This window comes from Canis lupus, chromosome 15, assembly GCF_011100685.1.
Source record: "Canis lupus familiaris isolate Mischka breed German Shepherd chromosome 15, alternate assembly UU_Cfam_GSD_1.0, whole genome shotgun sequence".
NCBI classification, from domain to species: domain Eukaryota; kingdom Metazoa; phylum Chordata; class Mammalia; order Carnivora; family Canidae; genus Canis; species Canis lupus.
This window is the reverse complement of record NC_049236.1, coordinates 2,739,287-2,761,697: the sequence shown is the minus strand read 5'-3', so window position 1 is coordinate 2,761,697 and position 22,411 is coordinate 2,739,287. Positions and strand designations below refer to the sequence as shown.

The following is a 22,411-nucleotide window of genomic DNA, read 5'->3' as shown; positions in this document are numbered from 1 at the left end:
GCTAAACATACTTCATATTAGAAGTATGAGTGGTTACATGCTAATAACATGCTATTACATTTTGTATTTGTATCTCATCTTCTCAAGTGAAACATGTTTTGTCCTTTCTTTTAAAAAAGGTTTATAAGTAATAGTAGTAAGTTTATGGGTCAGGCAGTATATGAATTTATTTGCTTAGAATTTCTCATGTAAAAAAAAAAAAAAAAAAAAGAATTTCTCATGTAATCCTTAATCCAGCTCAGTGAGATGGACATTAGCTTCATGTGATAAACAGGTAAATCTTAAAGAAATTAAGGAAGTTTTTTTACATTTACCCAACTACTACATGGCAGAGCCAAGATTTAAACCCCAAGTCTGTTCTTAACCACATAGGTAGAACATTTAGAAAATAAAGAAAAATATAAAGAAGCAAATAAAAAATCAACCATAGTTGAGCTCCTGTTAGCCACATACTGTTAGGTATGGTTTTTTTTCCCAGTCTTTTTAAAAATAGCTTTAACTTTTTTCTCATTATAGAAGTAAGTGTACTTATTTTAAAAAGCCTGGAAAAGTATACAGGAGGGAACTAAAATCCTTAGTCCTAGAAGCCAATGCTAAACACCTCAATGTTTCGAAATATGTCTTCATAGGCTTGTGTTATGCTTTTCTATTTACATGTACTTTTTTTCATGACAATAATGGAACCTTATATACATGAAGTTTTATATCCTTTACAGTATATTGGTGAGCTTTTTCCTATCTTGTTAAGGTTCTTCGAAAAATATTGCTTTTTTTCTGGCTGTTTAAAATTCCATTTCACAGCGCTGCCATACTTTAATCATTCCACTACTGTTAGGTATTTAGACTTTACTTGTTTTCTAATTGCTATAAAGCTGCGATGAGCACAAACATTTGTTGGCAAGCCTGTAGGAAAACAGACACTCTCCACTGCAGGTGGTCATTTATGTTGATACAGTTTTCTTCAGGTATTAAACAGTTTGAAAATGTTAATGTCCTTTCCAGTAATGCAATTTCTAGGAGTCTCTCCAGAGGACCCAAAACTTTTTAATTATTTTCCATGCTTTGAACTGTCTTTTCCTTAGGATCTAAACGCTCTTCCCACAGCAATGCTTATTTTTATGGCTTCTTCAAGAACAAGCGAATAGTTTTGTTTGACACTCTACTAGAAGAGTATTCTGTTCTAAACAAAGACATCCTGGAGGAGTCTGGCATGGAACCCCGCAAAGATGGAGAAGGGGACAGTGAAGAAATAAAAGCTAAAGTTAAAGTGAGTTCTTCTTTTCCTAAGAGACTCTGGCTTAGTTTTTATAAAAAGTTCCTATGACAACTCAAAATAACATCAGTTTCTATGTAGTGAGTGAGTGGTAAATTCAAGGAGGCCATCAAATAAGAACCCCATGGCCCCTTTATAATTCTGGTATTTGGGAGAGATTATCACTATTATTACATGCTAACTGCCTCACGAGCTTTTATAGAATGTACACATGAAAATTGGAGGCATAAGATAGGAAAATTCTTATGATTAGAAGCTATCTTTAAAACAGGGGTGTTGTATATATTCCCTATGTTTATGTTCAGAGAATTCCCACAGCAGGATAAAGAGAAGATAAACATCTGATTTTTAGCTCATTGAGATACAGTAATGATAGGCTTTGACAATGGAGAGACTTGGATTTGAATCCTGGTTCTGTCATTTAGTAGCTGTGTGTCCTTGGGTACACTATACAGTGTGGTCAGTTTTGTTTTCTCTTGTTTGTTTGACACGTATTTATGAAACATATATTCTGTGCTGAGATACTTTGCCTGGCACTAGAAATGCAAAAATAAAGAGGGAAATTTTGCTCTCAAGCAGTTTATGGTCTAAGGGAAAAAAGTCATCGAAGCACAGTACAATATGATAATTACAACAGTGAAGTTATATGTACTGGATACAGTGGGGAGCACAAGAGAAGACATTTCTTAAATCTGACTTGAGTCTCAAGCTTTTTCTGAATTCTTTCCTGGATGAGATCAACTGAGGCTGATTATCAAGATCTCAAGTACTGAAAACTAAAAGGGGGAGAAGGGACAATGATAAGAAACAAAACAAATTTAATCAGAAACAGCTGCCAGTATTTGTATATGTATGGGAATGTGCTATTGGCTTTGGTTTCATTTTGGATCTGTGTAACTCTGGGCAAGTAAGTTCTCTAAATCATAGATTTCTTAACTAAAAGATGATGCTAGCAGGGTTTCTCAACTTGGCACTATTGACATTTGGGGCCAGGTTTTTGTTGTGGGAGGGTATCTTGTTTAGCAGTATCCCTGGCCTTTCCCCACTACATGCCAGTATCAACCTCCCCTATCCCTAACAACTGTTACAACTGAAAATATCTCCAGACATTGCCAGACAGCCCTGGGGGGCAAGGCAAAAAAATCATTTCTGATTGGGAAACACTGGGCTAAAGATGCCTGCCTTTTAGGGTTGGGAGGATTTTTTTTTTTTTTTTTAAGATTTTATTTATTTACTTATTTGAGAGAGAGAGAGAGAGAGAGGGAACCAGAGAGCACAAGCAAGGGGAAATGGCAGTGGCAGAGGGAGAGGGAGAAGCAGGCTCCCTGCCGAACAGGGAGTCCAACGTAGGGCTTGATCCCAGCACCCTGGGATCATGACCCAAGCCGAAGGCAGACACTTGACTGACTGAGCACCAGGGTTGGAAGGATTAAATAAAATAATACAGGGGGAATACCTTATATTCCATTTTATACATTCTAACTACCAGAAAATAACTATTATCTTTTGAACATCCATTTTGATCCTAAAAGGATAGCCGAGTAATGTGCCTAGCCCGTTATAAATATGTACATGGAGCAAGATTCTGTGAAGGGATTAAGTAGCATTGGGAAAGGGCTAACTGCTTTGATTCTGCTTATTTTTGAAGTAGGGTTATCCTTCCAGTTAGGTTATTGGCATAAAAATCACTTTGGTCTGATCAAATGTCAGGATTTTAAGCTAGGAAGAGGTTCTAAGATCATCTTATCAGAGGTGCCTGGGTGGCTCAGGTCCCACGTTGGTCTCCCTACGTGAAGCCTGCTTCTCCCTCTGCCTGTGTCTCTGCCTCTCTGTCTCTGTGTCTCTCATGAATAAATAAATAAAATCTTTAAAAAAAATCATCAGTAGGAATACTGAAGTCCAGAAAGGGTAACCCAGGAATGGCACTGGGGAATCATGCACGTTCAGCAAGTCAGCCTGCTTAAGAGGTATCCACATAGAGGGGGATGTGGGTGGGGGTGGAGAAAATCATAGCCAAATCATGGTGTTAGATAGTGGTCTATTGATTTCAAACAGTAATGAAATTACTGACCTTTAGTATCTAGGAGAACAGTATTCTTTGGCTTAAATCTTACAAAAGATTAGTCTTTAGAAGTGTGTTGAGTGGAGTTTGAGTTATTTTTGCTGACTTCTTGAAGAGCCCACTTAAGTTCATTGACAACTACAAATATTTTAGCATCTATGTATAGATTATATGATGAAGATACACTAGACATAGTCTTGTCCTGAAGAACCTATAGTAGAGGAGACTAGCCATGTTTACACATAGCCCATAAATTAAAGTAGAGTGCAGTGAATAGTGGCTGGGATAGTTTGACTTGCAGAAATTAAGAAATTGAGAATTCTAATAGTTTTCTTAAAAGAGAAGGCATTGGGGATCGCTGGGTGGCTCAGCGGTTTAGCGCCTGCCTTTGGTCCAGGGCATGATCCTGGAGACCCAGGATCGAGTCCCACATCGGGCTCCTGGCATGGAGCCTGCTTTTCCCTCTACATGTGTTTCTGCCTCTCTTTCTGCCTCTCTTTCTGTGTGTCCTTCATGAATGAAACATTTAAATAAACATTTTAAATGAAACATTTAAATAAATGTCTAAAAAAAAAAGATACTTGAACTAAGAATTATGACTGGGGAATTAGGCTTTTCAGATTGAAGTTATGGAATGAATAAAGCTATAGAGATCAAAAAAAAAAACTACATGCTGGCTATTCTAAGATTAATGATTATGTGGATTCTTAAAGGTGAGGATAGAAAGGTAGGCTGGGGCCAGTTTGTAAACTTCTTCCTGAAAACATCAAATGGTTGTTTCCAGTGGCCTGGAAGATTTAGATTGATTTGGGTAGAAGCCAGAGCTTGCTTTAGGAAAATTACAGTTTGGGGGCAGCATATAGGATGAAGCTGACTGGAGGCAAGGAGACTTCTAGAGGCCTGTTGCATCAAGATAACCAAGACAGTGAGGGTCTGCACTAGACTGAAAGTCAGTATGTTCAAGAGTCATAGTAAAAAATGATTTAAAGTACCCAGTGATTGCTATTGTGGGAAGTGAAGGAAGTCAAAGATTGACTCAGCCAACACAGAGGAAGACAGATACCATACGATCTCATATGTGGCATTTAACAAACAAAACAAACAAACAAGGGGGAAAAAATAAGAGGCAAACCAAGAAACAGACTCTTTTTTTTTTTTTTTTTTTAAGAAACAGACTCTTAACTATAGAGAACAAACTGATGGTTGCCGGAGGGGCGGTGGGCAGGGAGGAAATAGGTGATGGGGGTTAAGGGGGGTGCTTGTGATGAGTACTGAGTGTTGTATGGATATGTTGAATCACTGTATTGAACACCTGAAACTAATATAACACAGTATGTTCACTATATTGTTTATGATTAAAAAGTTAATAAAAAAATAACAGAGATTGACTCAACACTCATTAAATGTAGTGCCTTCCAGTGCATGTGCCATACTACTATTTTAGGTAGCATATCAGTATTTTAAATTGGAATACCAATAAATAAATAATTAAAAATTTGAATAGCTATATATTTATATTTATTAAGGTATATTAGAACAAAGAACTAGCATACAGTGACTTCATGAATATTGCCATTTATGACAAACCTAAGTTTTTAAAAGTGAATTGGTTTAAAAAAAGCTATTGAGTAAATAATCATACAGAGTACACAGATATACAGCAGAAGTTTAGGAAACAGGTTTATTCACTTGCTACTGAACACCTGTATATAAAGCAGTGAGGGTTATGAAAATGGTTGTCAATCTGATTGAGGTAGAGAAAATGAAGCATTTCATTTTAAAAAAATATTTTATTTATTTGACAGAGAGCATAAGCAGCAGGAGCAGGAGAGGGAGAAGCAGGCTCCCTGTTGAGCAGGGACCCCAGTGCAGGGCTCAGTCCCAGGACTCTCTGGGATCATGATCTGAGCCAAACAGACAACTAACTGAACCACCCAGGTTCCCCAAAGCATTTAATTTTTAAAGAAGTTTAAAGAAGAAAACTAAGTGATCAGAAATCCTGCCTCTCAGAGAGAACTAGTAACATTTTGGTGCATGGCTCAGTACTAGTTATTAACATTTTAAAAGGTGTCAAGGAAAATTAACTCTGGGATTTTACCCTTCTGGAGACAAACAATATTTGGAACAACTTGTCTTGAAAGTAGTTTAATTAAAAGGAAAAGTAAAACTATAGAAAAGCTGTCCCTTTACAGAAGAAAGTAATAAGTATGTCCCTGCAAGTGCTAAGGTTGTGTGTAAGTCTTCCCAGTTAATAAGAGTAATAGGGCACAGGCTCCAGAGATTTGGGTTCAGGGTTTACCTACTACTTACTAACAAGACAGTCTGAAGAAAGGCATTTTTAATTTCTCAGCTTCCTTTTCTTCATTTCTAAAATGAAGATAATACTCCCCTCCTGCCCAGTTTGGTAGTGTTGGGATCAAACAAGTCAGTAGATGAATCCCATGAAAAAGAACATGCTGGGATGCCTTGGTGGCTCAGTGGTTAACCGTCTACCTTCAGCTCGGGGTGTGATCTCGGGGTCCTAGGATGAAGTTTCTGCATTGGGCTCTCCATAGGGAGCCTGCCTCTCCCTCTGCCTGTGTCTCTGCCTTTTTCTCTCTGTCTTTCATGAATAAATAAAATCTGGAAAAAGAAAAGAAAGTGCTGGGATCCCTGGGTGGCGCAGTGGTTTGGCGCCTGCCTTTGGCCCAGGGCGCGATCCTGGAGACCCGGGATCGAGTCCCACATCGGGCTCCCGGTGCGTGGAGCCTGCTTCTCCCTCTGCCTATGTCTCTGCCTCTCTCTCTCTCTCTCTGTGACTATCATAAATAAAAATAAAATTAAAAAAAAAAAAGAAAAGAAAGTGCTATAGAAAAGTAAAAGATGTGTGGTACTTCTCTCTCTTCCTTTATGTGAAGTGAGTGTGAGAAGTAAAGGAAATCCAGTTTTGTTCAAGAATCTGTCACAAGAAGCAAGCCTCCTTTGTGTGGAAAGTGACCCTCATTTAAGCTCTGATCATTCCAAATCTTTGAATGTGACTCTGTGTGCTTCCAAATAGTGTTGTAAACCCAGCCACATGCCAGACAACAGTGCCTGTGCTGTTCAGTAGACAGCTGGTTGTTCTATGAAAGAATTCATAGTTCATATCAGGAAGCTGGCAACTAGTGAAAACAGAAGCCTGAGGATCATGTTACTTTATAGCAGTGGAGAGTAGCAGACTGTGTGTTAAGTTGGTGTAATATATTTGGTGGCTGCTGCATAGGCTGTTACTATTATTCTGTTACCATTATTCTAAGTATTAAACACAACAGCCATATTTTTGCTTATTTTGGAAGCAATAGAAAAGTTAGAATACATGAATAATCCAGCTGACCATAAATATCTTACCATAATGTATTTCTGATCTTTATAAACCATCATTTTTTTCATCATTCTCCTAGTACATACATGGATTGTTTCCAGTTTCTTGCTGTTAAAAATATTCTTGCAGTGAATATCTTCATATGTGGATCTTTACTCTTCATTTCCCGCTTAGAATAGATGTCTATTAATTGGTGCTTTAAATTGTTACTCTTTCTTAATGGCCCTGAAGGAATAGGTGCACACGTGTCTCTCTGCCTTTTAAAGAACTAGGTCAGTTTTCTCATTCTTTTCTTCCCCTACCAAATGTGCTCTGACCTGAATTCTAATATTTGAAAGGAAAAGAGATATATATGTCAATACTATCTTGCAAAATCTCTTTATCTTCTTTCTTACATATCTACCCAGAGGAATTGGGGAAGGAGGGGAAAAGTGGTACAATATCTAGATTCTAATAAATCTGGCTGTTTGTGTTCCCGTTAGGTTGCATTTTTCTAACCTGCGTACAACAAAATCAATTCCACATTCATTTGTTTTTTTTTTGTACTTCATCCTTTTAAGTAGCTGCAGTTTATTTCAAAACCCTTAGCCTTCACTTTCTAGGATATATATTCTCTAACTGTTGCAGGATACTGTGTGTGTCAGTGGATCAAGCTTGTTTATTCTTTGGTTCAGATTTCTGTATGTCTTTGATACTTTGCTTGATGTTTCAGTTATTGAGAGAGGTATGTTAATATCCTCTATTATGATAGATTTGTCAGAATTGATATATTCCAAGGGAATAGTATTAGGTACATATAAATTCAAGAATTAATGCATCCTCCTGGTAATTTGAACCTTTGAACATTCTGTAGTGACCTTCTTTAACGCTGTTAAGTCATCTTCTCTTTTTTTTTTTCTCTTTTTTTTTTTTCTTAAAAAAAAAAATCTCTAAGATTACTTAGAGATAAGTAATCTCTATGCCCAACGTGGGGCTCCATCTCACCACCTTGAGATCAAGAGTCCCATGCTTGGGGATCCCTGGATGGCTCAGTGGTTTAGCGCCTGCCTTTGGCCCAGGGCATGGGCCTGGAGTCCTGGGATCGAGTCCCACATCGTGCTCCCTGCATGGAGCCTGCTTGTCCCTTTGCCTGTGTCTCTGCCTCTCTCTGTGTCTCTTAATAAATAAATAAAATCTAAAAAAAAAAAAAAAAAAAAAAGAGTCCCATGCTCCAACTGAGCCAGCCAGGTTTCCCTTGAGTTGCCCTTAAGTTGATTTTGTTTGATCTTAATATAGCTACACCAATTTTCTTCAGTTAATGTATGCTAGATGTCATCCATTTACTTTTTTAAATAATTATTGAGCTAAAACTCACCATTTCAACCATTTTTAAGTGTACAATTCAGTGATTTTTAGTATATTCATCATGTGCAACCAGCCACCACCATCTCTCTCTCTCTCTCTCTCTTTCTCTCTTTTTTAAAGATTTTATTTATTTATTCATGAGAGACCTAGAGAGAGAGGCAGAAACATAGGCAGAGGGAGAAGCAGGATCCCTGTGGGGAGCCCAGTGTGGGACTCGACCTCTGGCCCCTGGGATCATGCCCGGAGCCAAAGGCAGAGGCTCAACCACTGAGCTACCCCTCAGCTACTACTGTCTCATTCATCCTTTTGCTTCCCACCTTACCATCCTCTGTCTTAAATGCTGTATACAGAGTATGTAGATAGGTTTTGTTGTTACGGTTGTTTTGTTATTTATTTCTTAAATTTTTTTTTTTTAAGATTTTCTTTATTGAAGAGAGACACACAGAGAAAGGCAGACACAGGCAGAGGGAGCAGCAGACTTCCTGTGGGGAGCCTGATGTGAGACGCCCTGAGCCAAAGGCAGACGCTCAACCGCTGAGCCACCTAGGCATCCCTATTTCTTAAATTTTATTTATTTGAAAGAGAGAGACAGAAAGCACAAGCACAGGCAGGGCAGAGAGAAAGTGGCAAGCAGGCTTGATACTAGGACCTCAAGATCATGACTAGAGCCCAAGTCAGATGCTTAACCGACTAAGTCACCCATGTGCCCTATTATGGTTGTTTTTAAGTCCAAATTGAGAGTCACTATCTTTTTAAAAATTTTTTATTAAGTCTGTTTTGATTACGGATATATTTGGAATTATTTCTACCATATTATTTTATGCCCTCTTCTTCTGTCCTTTCCATACATGCACTGTACCCCCAAACATATATATGTACTCCTTTCATTTCCTTTCCTTTCCTTTCCTTTCCTTTCCTTTCCTTTCCTTTCCTTTCCTTTCCTTTCCTTTCCTTTCTTTTCTTTTCTTTTCTTTTCTTTTTTGGAGGGCTTTTTAAAAATTCTATTTGAGGGGGATCCCTGGGTGGCTCAGTGGTTTAGCGCCTGCCTTGACCCAGGGTGTGATCCTGGAGTCCTGGGATCAAGTCCCACATCAGGCTTCCTGCATGGAGTCTGCTTCTCCCTCCGCCTATGTCTCTACCTCTCTCTCTCTCTTTCTGTGCCTCTCATGAATAAATAAATATATAATCTTTAAAAAAAATTCTATTTGAGTTGCTGTTCAGTTTGGAAGGTTCTTGTATGAGTATTCTCTCAGAGACCACTGTTAAAAATTAAGCTTGCCCATATAATTTAAAATCTTAAAATATGGGGCGCCTTGGTGGTTCAGTGGTTGAGCGTTTGCCTCTGGCTCAGGGACCAGTGGTTGAGCGTTTGCCTCTGGCTCAGGGACCTCATGATCTTAGGGACCTGGGATCGAGTTCCGCATCAGGCTTCCTGCGTGGAGCCTGCTTCTCCCTCTGCCTGTGTCTCTCTCTACCTCTCTCCCTGTGTCTCTCATAAATAAATAAAATGTTAAAAAAAAAATCTTAAAACATTCTGCCTCTCTCCCTGTGTCTCTCATAAATAAATAAAATCTCAAAAAAAAAATCTTAAAACACAGTATCTCCACTGCTGAGCAATCCAGGGACCATACACACTTTAATCCGATCACTCCTTTCACCTTGTGTTTTAGCTTTGTTTAATTTTTACCCCCCCAAATTAGCATTATTATTATTTTATACAGTCATTATTTTAGATTTATTCCTGTACTTACCTGTTTCTTTGCTTACCATTCCTTATTCATTTTACACCTTCCTTTCAGACATAACTTTCTTCCAGAAGTATATGTTTTAGCACCTTCTTTGGAAATTTCTGGGTTTTGTTTTTATTTCATTCTCATTCTTGGATGTCAGCTCAAGACTGATTATCTCATTGAACTGTTTTTCTTTTTCTTTTTTTTTTTTTTTTTTAACTGTTTTTCTTAGCACTTTAAAGATGCTATTCTGGGGTACCTGGGTGGCTTAGTCGGTTAAGTGTCTGCCTTCAGCTCAGGTCGTCATCCCTGAGTCCTGGGATCAAGCCCCATGTCCCAAATCTGGCTCCCTACTCGGGCTCTGCTTCTCCCTTTTCCCCTCCCCCTACTTGTGCTCTGTCTTTCTCTCAAATATTTAAGAAAAAAAATAGATGCCATTCCATTGTGTTGTAGCTTACCTTGTTCCTATGAAAAAGTCTACTCTCAGTTTATTGTCATTTCTTTATAGTTCTCTCTGGTTGTTCTTAAGATTTCTTTTTGATTTTTATGTTCAACAGTATGGACTTTATGTCAGTCTTACTTGAGATATAGCATTGTTCCTAAATCTAATAACTTAGATCTTTCCTGAAGTTTTGAGAATCTTAGTCATTGGTATCTTTGAGTGTTGCCTCTCTCCCATTCTCTCCAGTCTATCTTTCAGGAATTCCAACTAGATGAATGTTACACTATCGCATTCTGCCTTTCACAAGTGATAATCACCCTTTGATATTTTCTGTCTCTCTGTGTTCCAGTTCATTGATTCTTTTTCTAGATATATTTATTCTTTAAGTAGGCCATTGTGTTTTACTTTTAAAGCTCTATTTGTTTCTTTTTCAAATCAGTTTAGTTGTTTCTAGGGGTCTCCTCTTCCTTCCGTGTTCTTAGATCTCTTCTTTGTATAAAGCTTGCTTTTAAAATATTTTGTATCTAACATTTCCATTGTCTAAAGTCTTATGGAGCTAATCATGCTCTTTATTTTTTCTGCTCTTACTCATTATTCCATCATCTTCTGAAGTCTTTGGCAATTTTTATTGTGAGCTTATAATGCATCCCTGATTTTAATCTTTAGGAATCCTGAGGGGTCTGGGTTTAAGGTACAATTCTCAATTAGAGGATTTGCATTTGCTCCTGTTATCTGTCCCCAGTGCTACCAAACCAGAAGTACTTTAACCTGTCAGGTTGGGATTTTTCTGGACCATACAGATAATGATTTTGAATTTTAATCAGAGACTTTTTTTTTCCACTTTAGGTAAGACTTGACACAATTGGGTAATTTTGCCACTGTATTTTTTTCTAAGCTTGTGCAAGGGATATCAATTTCAACTCCGCACCTTTGGCTTTTCCCTATAAATTGTATGTCTAAAAGGATATTTATAACTTCTTAAGCATTTTTAGATGTCTGGGATTTTTTTAGACTATCTAGTAATTAACATTGCCAGAAGAAGGTGTCTGGTGGTGGGTGTGTATGTGTGTTTTTATTGGTGAATGAATATGTATGTGCACATGTGTGAGTGTGTGTATTAAGATTAAATTGTTCATTGTGTCTTGGCACTATTTACATTGAATCTGGGAAGTTTATAAACAATTCTATTTGGCTTAGTAAACATATTTCATCATTGATATGACCACCTGGCAGTTATGTTTAATTATTTGGCAGTACTGTAATAATATGCAAAGGGTTACACATGTTTTAACTAAAATTATTTTATTTGATTGATGAAGCTTTTACATTCATAATTGTGTAAAAGTTGAAAGCACAGGTCTCTGGCATCAGACTACTTGGCTTCAAATGCCAGACTCTGGCTATGTGGCCAGAGGAAAATTAGTGAACTTCTCTGTGCCTAGATTTTCTCATCTGTAAAGTGGTAATTATAAAATATATCCTATGGTGATAATGATGTATAAATGAGATAGTTAAGTATTTAGCACAGAGGGCCTATGTTTGTAGTTATTGTTTAATAAACATTAGCAATTTCTGTGGTTATTTTTTCATCTTTCCTGGCCCAGTCTTTATATGTGTTGAAGGGGAAAAAATTAAAATTTTCTCCTTATATAATGTCTATTTCTTCCATACTGCTTTACTTTCCTGCATCTAGTCTTCCATCTTAACAGCTTCTTTCATGTATTTGGTAATTCTTGGTTGTCTACTCCTTAGCAAGAGAATGGGACTAAAAACTTGATTGGAATCTCTGAGCCTATCGATAAGAGGTGTTCACTGTAGGTTCCCTGTACCCCGTGTGGTCTTCTTGCCAGAGAACACCTGGTGTTAGTATCCTCCAGTCTTTCCTGGAGTGGTGAGAGTTCCCAGGCAGTACTCTTTTGATCTTCTGCCTGGAGGGTAGTGTTCTCGGAGCTGGGTATGGGGAGGACTCGGTCAGGAGAGAGTCCTCAGTATTCAACATCCTTTCCCAGCAGCTAACCAGGTTACGTAGTCTGCTGCTGGTGTACTCTACCCTCTGCTTTGTGGAGCCATCCTTTGAAACGTTCTCTTCTTTTGCCCTATCCAGAGAGAACAACCGTTCAGGCTCCTGCTGCAGTGAGGGAGGAGCAGTTAGTTGCCTTTTGGTGTAGAGTTGGAGAAGGAATCTGGAGCCTTAATTACTCCCGAAACCACTCTTACCCATTTCTTACTCTAGTGACTTCCCCTTCTCTCCCAGTTCCAAAAGTTCCTAGTGTTGTTAGTTCCCAAGCCCTTTGAAGACTGTGTTAAATCCGGCTTGTTCTGTTTGCTCCACTGCTGGCTTGTGAGTCAGCTTTCTCTAGTCTACTGTAAAGCCTGTTCATTTGCCCATCTGCTTTCCTGCTTCCCAGATGTTACTATTGTCACCTTTTCTGTTTTCCCTAGTGGGTTTCTATCTTTTTTTTTTTTTTTTTTTTTAAGTCCCTTGGACTGTAGTTTTTTGGGGGATTTTGGAAGGAGTAACATTAGTTGTGCATTGTGAATGTTCTTTTTGCCATCTTAACTTGCAAGTCTCGATTTTTTAAATGGAAATTGATAGTGTTTTGGGGGGGATCATAAGTGATATGTGCTTATTTGTAGATAATTTGGAAAATAGAAAAAATAGAAGACGGTTAAACATTACTATAATTGTATCATATAGAGAAAACTAATTAACATTTGATATACATCTGGTTTGTTTTCTGTATTTGTGTGTTTTTATGATACACATTCATGTTTTTTCATAATCGGAATCATTACTTTTACTTTTGTATCATGCTTTTTTCACCTAATAAGCCATTTTCCCATGTCAGAGCATAACTTTGGAAACATTTCTAATGGGTTTACAATATGGCTGTCATACAGCTTTGTCATGATTTATTTAAATATTGTTCTATTGATAAAGATTTATATTTTTAATATATATATTTTTTCCTAATCCAAATTAGACTGAGCTTCATGAAGTTAGAGAATGTCTTGTTCATGATTCTTTCTCCAATGCTTAACCCAATGTCTACCATGGAATGATTTCAGAGAATATTTTGTTAGGTAGATGAGAAATTTTGCATAAAAGACTGATTGTTTTCTTAAATTAGTTAGAATCTAAGAAGGACTCTTACTGAGTTAAAAGGCATAAAGTTTCTGAAGGTTGTTAATAATTTATTTTCAATGTGTTCTTTGATTTAGAATAAGAAACAAGGATGTAAAAATGAGGAGGTGCTTGCTGTACTAGGCCATGAACTGGGGCACTGGAAGTTGGGACACACAGTCAAAAATATCATTATCAGCCAGGTAAGTTGGAAGTGACAGTTCTCTTTGTATGGCATGGTAGTCAAAGGAGAAGTACAGCAGGCAGGAGAAGTAGTCTAGTTAGAGAGGCTAAGACAGACTGTAGCTGGGCTACCTGGCTTCCCCTCATGGCTCCCTGACTTAATATATGTGGCTTCAGGTAAGTTCCTTAAGCTCTCTCTGCCTCCATCCCTTGTTGAATGATATTACCCCCTAGGACTGATGTAAGAATAAATGAGTTAATACATGTAGAGTTTGGAGTAGTATGTGGAATCAGTAAGTACCATGACAGTGTTTATTGCTATTACCACCATTGTGGTCAGCTCCAGTGTCCCTCAGTTATAGGAACTGTGAAAATCAAAAGGCGTGAGCTTTGATAAGCTAGACATTAAAATGCTTTCTTTTTTCTTTTTTTAAGATTTTATTTGAGAGAGAGAGAGAGAGAGAGAGAGAGAGAGAACAAGAGCACACAGAGCAGAGGGAGAAACAGACTCTCTGCAGAGGAGGGAAGCCCAACGCAGGCCTCAATCCCAGGACCCTGGGATCATGACCTGAGCCTAAGGCAGACGCTTAATGACTGAGCCAATCAGGCGCCCCTAAAATGCTTTCTTTTTTTTTTTTTAATTTTTATTTATTTATGATAGTCACAGAGAGAGAGAGAGAGGCAGAGACACAGGCAGAGGGAGAAGCAAGCTCCATGCACCGGGAGCCTGACGTGGGATTCGATCCCGGGTCTCCAGGATCGCGCCCTGGGCCAAAGGCAGGCACTAAACCGCTGCGCCACCCAGGGATCCCAAAATGCTTTCTTTTTAAACCTTTTTTCTCATTTAGAAGTCATTATACATCTATTGAAGAGGACTGTAGTAACTAAACAAGAAAATAACAATTCCTTTAACATTCCTCCTCTGGGGTCTAAATCAGCTCTCTAAACCAACAGTTACCACAGTTGTTAGGCTCCAGGTGAAATAGCACTATATTCTGTTGACTGGTTCTGAGCAGATGTGGCCTTAGCTGAGTCTGAAGTGGGTGTTTTGTCTTGTTTTGTTTTGTTTTCATGTCAGATGGGTAATGTGCTAAGGTCATAACAAGGTTTGAGGGAGGCACATGTCCTACAATGGCGTAATAGGCTAATAGACTGTGTGCTCAGCAAAAGCCAGTGGGGGGAATATCTGGGTTGTTGGTTAATGCACTGACTCCATCCCTGGCACCTTGGCCTTTGTTCAAGAGCCCCTTGACCAAGTCCTAGAATAGCTGGGGAGAGAAGCTAACATCCGCAGAGTAGGTATCTTCACCTTACTGACAGCTTCCTTTGCTGTGGCCTCTTTTAGTGAACATTCACATTGGACTAAAATATTATACTCTGGGCTAATTTTGGAAGCTTTTCCACATACCCTATTTTCCACATCTTGTTAGCCATTCTTAAGTTCATTCCAATTCCCTGATCATCCAGCCAAACCATTATTTGCCCACTGCCAGTGATTGTATATTCTTAGCTCAGGCCTTCTGTCCTTCCAAGCTGAGTGAGCAATGAAATATACTACCCAAAGTTTCCCTCATTTAGAGTATTTCCTTTATTGTTGTCTTCCAAGTACAGCCCCAAGTGGTTCTGTAATGCCACAACAGTCTACTTTGAGCCAGTGCCAGCATAGTTGTACTAAGTTAATTGTAAAACAGGCTCACATTTTTCCTCCTCAATTAAATGATTATAGGGAGCTCCCCATGAGTAAGGGTTGATTGAGGGGGGTGGTAGCGTGGCAGGAGTTGACATACTAGGAGTATGATCCACTTGCTCATTTAATGTACTTCTCCCTTCATGACATCCTTCATTCCCACTTGCATATGTGCCGCTTATATCTGATTTGGAGTGCTTCAGGGCCTACCAGTTTTCTGGCTAGGTGGATCAACATGGCAGTCAGTTTAGGAAGGGCAGCTCAGATTGCAGGTTTGTAGTGTCCCACAATCAGGAATCAGTCTCTGGTAGGGCCCAATAGCAAACTAAAAGTTGTTTTTCAAAAGGCAAGTAGTTACTTGACAAAAATGGCATGCATAGCTTATTTTAACTCTAGGGGCCTTCACTGTGAGTGAAGTTTTCTGTTGGAGCTTGTCATGTTGAATCTACTGAATTATAAGGACTAAATGATAGAGCTGGTTGTGCTTCAACCCAGGCCAGCTGGCGAACCTTATGCTGAGCCCAACTCTAGGCTGGTAGCTTTTGAGTCATCTGGCAGATGGTTTAGAGCAGTACATTTGAATAGGGTACCTCTGGCCTCCAAGATCCTGACCACCCAGTACCCCTTTTACTCATATTTTGGTACAGATTTTTTATTTTTTTATTTCCCTCCCCTCATTTATTGTTAAAGGTACATCTACTTTTTTTTTGGACCTTAGTACTCAGTACAGCTCCAGTGGTTCTAAAAAGTAGGGAGTCTTGTTTTTTTGGAGCTTCCACATCAAGGTGAGTGGAAGGCCTTGTGTCTGATTACAATTTAGTGCAAACAGAGCCAGAATCCATTCTAGCCTTTTAGCTTTTTACAGAAAGAAAATACTCCATTGCTATTGGCCACTTCAGACTCTCAGTCATAGGAGGCTCCACTTAAACTTGCCTATCCATATAGAAACCTACAGTTTAGACATTTGGGGAAATTTTATTTTTCTTTCTAGGATAAAACTGTAAAATTACCCAAATAACTTTTTCTATGATTACACTAAAACTATTCGTAGTTAGAATCACACCATGATGTCTGATTCTAGTTTTTTGGTGCTTCTGATCCCATTGTGAAATCACCTTAGTAATAACTTAGGAATTTTGTGTCTTTCTTTCTAGATGAATTCTTTCCTGTGTTTCTTCTTGTTTGCTGTATTAATTGGTCGAAAGGAACTTTTTGCTGCGTTTGGTTTTTATAACAGCCAACCCACTCTAATTGGATTATTGATCATCTTCCAGTTTATTTTTTCACCTTACAATGAGGTAATGTATAATCGTTAAAGTTATCTCACATATGCCCTTGCATTTCAAATCTAGAACCTTTAGGATAGTGAAAAAAGAAATAAAACTATATTTTTAACAAGTAGATGATTTAATCCTTTCATTTGCTGGCCAGTCTAAGAAAGTAGCAGAAAAACCCAAGCCCAAATGAACAAATGCTTGCATGCTGCCAGCAGGGGTGGGGGTGGGGGGGTGAGTAGAGGACTAGACTTTAGTGATGGAAACCTTGATCTAACCTGTACCTCAGAGACTTGGTAGATGGAGATTAACTATTGGAATGCTATGTTCTAGATCACATATTCCCCAGTGCTTGGCTGAAAATCTTGTGTATGTGAGGGAATGAAACAATGATAGTTGAGTATATGTATGTATGTATGTATGTATGTATGTATGTATGTATATGTATGGCTAAATATGGGAGACAGTATGATGACACTGTTCCTCTGATTGTGTTCTCTGACTACCCGCTTCAGAATAGCCTTAAGGGTCCCACCTCAGGCCCTTTTGGTGTGTTATGGTAAGTGAGGTCAGATTGCTCAGTAGCGGGACTCCATGCAGGTGGTAAGGCATGGGTTAATGAGACTGTATATTAACAAATCTGATGATGGCAACATGTCATGATATTTAATAAATTAAGTCAAATTAAGCCAAGAAATAATATTGGGGATTTTGAGATGTTTCCATACAGAAAGATTCTTTCCTGGAGACAGGTTGTAAAGATTTTTTTTTTCTTTTCTTTTTTTTTTTAATTTTTATTTATTTATGATAGTCACAGAGAGAGAGAGAGAGAGAGAGGCAGAGACACAGGCAGAGGGAGAAGCAGGCTCCATGCACCGGGAGCCCGATGTGGGACTCGATCCCGGGTCTCCGGGATCGCACCCTGGGCCAAAGGCAGGCGCCAAACCGCTGTGCCACCCAGGGATCCCAGGTTGTAAAGATTTTAAGATAAACTAAATGAATCCTGTTTCTCCATTACAAAGGGGGAAAGGGTTGGAAAAGAAAAATAGAAAAGAATAGATCATATTTACATAGCATTGTCCATATAAACTAAGAAAGTTTCCCAAAGCACTGAGATTTACTACCTTTACATTCTTTTTTTTTTTAACTGAAAGTATTTTCTAAAATGCCTTATGCATTTTGTTACTAGTTAAATGGATTAGAGACACTTTTTGTTTTTAAGATTTTATTTTTAAGTAACTTCTACACCCAACATGGGGCTTGAACTCACAACCCTGAGATCAAGAGTCTCATGCACCACCGACTGAGCCAACCAGGTGCCCGTAGGGAACACTTTTTAATGATTTTGCCATTTCTGTCTTCTGTCGCAGTTCAGCCATGCCTTTAAGGACAGTGAGCTATGTATACTAATGACCTCCACTGCTTTTTAAGCAGTTATCCTACTTATTTAACTATTTTTGGGGGGTCTTTTCCTGTCAAGCTGATAACGCTTACTACAGTCAGTGTGACTCACTTACATCGTTATCCCTTTCTAGTTTTTTTTTTTTTTTTTAAGATTTTATTTATTTATTTATTCATGAGAAACACAGAGAGAGAGAGAGAGAGAGAGGCAGGGACACAGGCAGAGGGAGAAGTAGGCTCTGTGCAGGGAGCCCCACATGGGACTCGATAATGGGTCTCCAGGACCACACCTTGGGCTGCAGGCAGTGCTAAACTGCTGAGTCACCCAGGCTGCCCCCTTTCTAGTTTTCATCCTTAACCTACCCTAGATGGGGAAATTAGATCATCAAACTCATTAAGTAGCAGTTACCAGATTCTGATTTGAAGGGTCCCATTCTAAGTACAAGCATGCACAGTATTTAATAGTGTTCTCCTTTGTGGCAGTTAATTTGGCTGCTCAGAGAGTTTTTGTTTTGCTTATTTGCTTCCTTTTATTGAGTGGTTGAGTTCACTTCAAAAACCACCTAAATAAATGAGGGGTATTAGAGTAATTTGAAGTGTGATTAATCTGCAGAGATACTAGCAACTGTTTAAAAAATCTTGGAGAACCTAGAAGATTTGTTTCAAAAGGACTAGATATTTAAACAAAAAAATTTATGCTTAATGTCAGTGTTTGAGAAGGCATGATAAAAAAGAGCTGTTTTCCTCGGAAAGTTGGGAAAATTCCCCCTTAAGAAGAGTTTGGAAACCTACAGCAGAGCAGGCAGGTGCAGGTTAGTATCTGCTTATGTTTTTACTTTTATGTTTAATATGAGATTCAAAGAACACTTAAAATCAGATAGGTTGATAGAGACTAACCATTTTTTTTTTAAGGATTTTATTTATTTATTAGAAAGAGAGGGAGCATGAGTGGGGGGAGGAGCAGAGGGAGAGGAAGAAGCAGATGCCCCGCTGAGCAGGGAGCCTTACTGTATCCCAGAACACTGGGATCATGGCCTGAGCTGAAGGCAGGGGCTTAACCAACTGAGCCACCCAGGCGCCCCCACTTAATGATTCTATCCTGAAAAGTATATTAAAGATGTAGAAAGAAATTTCTGGCAGAATTCATTCAGGTGATGGCTTTGAATATGTCTAAGAAGGTATTAGGAACTCCCAGGAATTATTTTGCAACTCTCTTATTTGCTAGTAACAGTGAGAGGTACAAATGAGAGACTTTTTAAAACTTATTTTTTGTTTTGATGCTGAAGTATTTTAAGGTAAGAACTAGAATTCGTGCCATTCAATCTGAAGTACTCCAGTGTGCAAAGAAATTGTTTTCCCCTCGAAATGTATATCTTCTTTTTTTTTTTTAATTTTTATTTATTTATGATAGTCACACACACAGAGAGAGAGAGGCAGAGACACAGGCAGAGGGAGAAACAGGCTCCATGCACCAGGAGCCCGACGTGGGATTCGATCCTGGGTCTCCAGGATCGCACCCCGGGCCAAAGGCAGGCGCTAAACCGCTGCGCCACCCAGGGATCCCGAAATGTATATTTTCAAATGAAATTGGACTCCTTTGTAATGGTCATCATCAGTAACTGGATATTTATTCTGACAATTCTGCCGTAGCTCAGAACACTTTAGAAAATTCAATTTTGAGGTTTTCATTAGAGGCCGTAGCCTCTTATGTGTAATTAGTGAACAAGAGAAAGAGTCTGAGCAGAAATGACAACTTAACCTCTGATCCTGAGGAAGGTGGTGTGCGTGATCTGTGGAGGCACCGAGACTCTCAGTGCCACCACCTTCTAGCTGTGTGACTTCCACCAAGTTATTTCCGCTTTCTGAACATCACCTTCCTCACCTGTGAAACAGCAGTAAGAGTAACTACCATGGTAATTGTTAGGATTGTTGGGGAATACGTACAGTGCCTCCCTCAGTGGCTGGCACATGGCAGATTCTTAAAAATTAGTATTTTTTTGGTCAGAATAACATATAGACTTGGATATATATCTTTTTCTGGTCTGTTTGCTTGGGGAAGGAAAAAAGCTCAATTTATAATTTCCCACCTAGGTTCCCTAAATACTAGTGGTCTTTCTTTGAGTCTGCTGTTTCTTATCCTGAGCTGAACTTCCCCTGTAGGCCTTGCTCATGCAGCTGGCAGTGGCAGCAAAGAGGGGGGCAGTGGTTAAAACTCTTCTGTTTACTTTTTCAGGTTCTCTCTTTCTGCCTAACAGTCCTAAGCCGCAGATTTGAGTTTCAAGCTGATGCATTTGCCAAGAAACTTGGGAAAGCTAAAGACTTATATTCTGCTTTAATCAAACTAAACAAAGATAACTTGGGATTCCCTGTTTCGGACTGGCTGTTTTCAATGTGGCATTATTCTCACCCTCCACTACTGGAGAGGCTTCAAGCTTTGGAAAGCTCAAAACAAGACTGATGTGCCCAGGGTCTGCGACTCAAGACATTTCTGATTATTTCTGTCCTGACAGCATGTTCCAGCTCTTGATGTTTTTAAACTTTTTTTTTTTAAAGGGAAATTATTAAGTACAGAAAACCCAGATTTAAATACATTTAATATCTCATGTCAAAAATGATTTTAATAATCCATTTCTTAAAAACCACTCAAAACACATTTTGAGGCTTAATGTTTTTAAAGGCATGGTTTTATCTTTCACATCTAATTTACCATCATCTTTTAAAATTATTTGAGAAATACAAAACTTGTTTTATTCACACACTTATATGGAATCTGCATATAATGTGTTTGGGGGCATATATTTAATAGAGGAACACCACCTCAGAGTCCTTTCTGTGAGGCAGAGACAGTGGTCCCAAATCATTGTGCTCATACCTAAATTGAGATTTGTTGTTATTTTCATGCTATTGTGACCTAACCTGGCCAATCATTGTTTTAAGTAAGGAAGAAAATAATCAGTAAGGCTGATGTTATTTAAATGAAAGCAGTTAGAGATATGTTCTACTGTTCTACCAAATTTCTCTGTTGCCCGTCTTGCTTCACACTGATCAGGAGCCTCTAATAGTGCTCTGAAATTTGAAATTATGTTTAGAATGTTTTAAATCACTGGGTTTTGTTTTTGTTTTTAGGAAAATATCAATCTTTACCTTTCTTTCTACCTGATGGATACGACTCCATTAGAGGTAAACTAGTATATTTCAGAACACTCAGCTTTTTCCTCATCTATACTCTTTTATTCAGTAAATAGTGCATCCTTCACTTAGCAGAAATTGCCCTATTGAACAGGTTTTGCTATTTTTAAAGTGGCAGAATGTGGAAAGAAGGAGAAAGGAAGTGGTAAGAGATGTAAGGGTGAAACGATGATTCTCTTATGGTGTTTCAGGAAAAAATATAGTTTTATATCTCTTTCAAGGACAGAAGAGTCTCAGTTTTTATTTTTGTAATTTTTATCAGGAAGTCATAAGTACTACTCAATCAGACCTGGTTTCCATTTTTGAAAATTACGATTCTTGATGTGCAGCTAATTTTTATTTTCAAAACAGATGTCATGAAAGATTTCCGGTTTTCAAAGCTGTGTGTTTGACTGCTTCAGATCTCTGTCCATTTTCTGAACGAGAACTTACTTTGTGCCTAGAGCTCCCACCCTCTGGTAATGTTTCCCTTCTGAGCATTTATTCCAAAGTGGAATCAACTGTGTACCTTTGGTATCTGGCCAGAAAGTCTTTTACTCAGCTCATATTTGGGTAATGTCTTTACATGGAAGTATAACAAAAATAAAGATCTAGTTTAGTACTGCATTATTTATTTTCCTAAGGCTAAAGAGGAGCAGTCTTTTGCTTTTATCCAGCATCCTTTATCTGTGGATTCACGCTGTGATTACTGCCTTTCCTTCCTTCTGTGCCTTTCAATACAAATTTCATTTCTGCACAAGTGAAACATTAAAAATTGCCAATGCAGATTAATGGACTTTGTCTTTGATTTGACAAAATTGTGTGTCATTTGTTACCTAGAGGTATGTTTATTTCCTAAGAGGACTTGGGGGCTAGTCATGAAGAGTAGGAAGAAGCAGCCTTACCGTTGACTGATGTCAATGCTGCGCTGTGCCTGACCCACACAGTCCTCTTCTGTGCCTCCCTCCTGTTCCACTCCAGAACGCCACTGGGTTTTGATGTTTCATCAGAAGCTTCATTTGGAACCACTCCTCCACTTCCATCTGCTCCGATGGTCTTGGGCCTGTCTGGTCTGCTCCAGCTGCCTCTTTGGGCTCCTTTACCTGTGGCAGCAATAACTTGCTTTTTAATATGTAATTGTTTTGACCTAGTCCTCTCCAGTTTATTGATGGCAGAGGCATAGGGATGGCCGGACAGTACCAGTAGGTTCTCAAGGTATTGACCAATCAGGGGCTGGAATAGAGAGGCCAGCCAAGGAAAGAGGTGGCACTCTGGACCCTAATACTCAGAGGATCTGCAGGGGGCAGGATGAAGCAGATCCGGGCCTCAGGTAAAATGGCATGACCTCAGCAGTATTGATCTCTAAATCTAAGGTAGAGTCTC

At 38.8% G+C, this 22,411-nt stretch overlaps 1 protein-coding gene and 1 non-coding gene across 3 annotated transcripts in view; one reads left to right on the top strand and one right to left on the bottom strand.

The window, feature by feature from the left end:
• Positions 1 to 21,820, top strand: part of ZMPSTE24 (zinc metallopeptidase STE24) — a 38,644-nt gene extending 16,824 nt beyond the window's left edge. Inside the window, exons 7-11 of one of the 2 annotated variants that reach the window (XM_038557760.1) lie at positions 1,083 to 1,267; positions 13,414 to 13,518; positions 16,340 to 16,483; positions 18,570 to 18,672; positions 20,094 to 20,286. In XM_038557760.1, coding sequence (XP_038413688.1) covers positions 1,083 to 1,267; positions 13,414 to 13,518; positions 16,340 to 16,483; positions 18,570 to 18,672; positions 20,094 to 20,134 — 578 coding nt within the window. In that variant the 3' untranslated portion in view covers positions 20,135 to 20,286. Of the gene's footprint in view, positions 1 to 1,082; positions 1,268 to 13,413; positions 13,519 to 16,339; positions 16,484 to 18,569; positions 18,673 to 20,093 lie in introns of both variants that reach the window. The other variant, XM_038557759.1, reaches the window with a different exon arrangement.
• On the bottom strand, positions 14,571 to 14,677 carry LOC119869439. Its single transcript, XR_005371007.1, has one exon. It is a non-coding gene; the product is annotated as a small nucleolar RNA U13 (small nucleolar RNA).
• Positions 21,821 to 22,411: the final 591 nt, after the last annotated feature.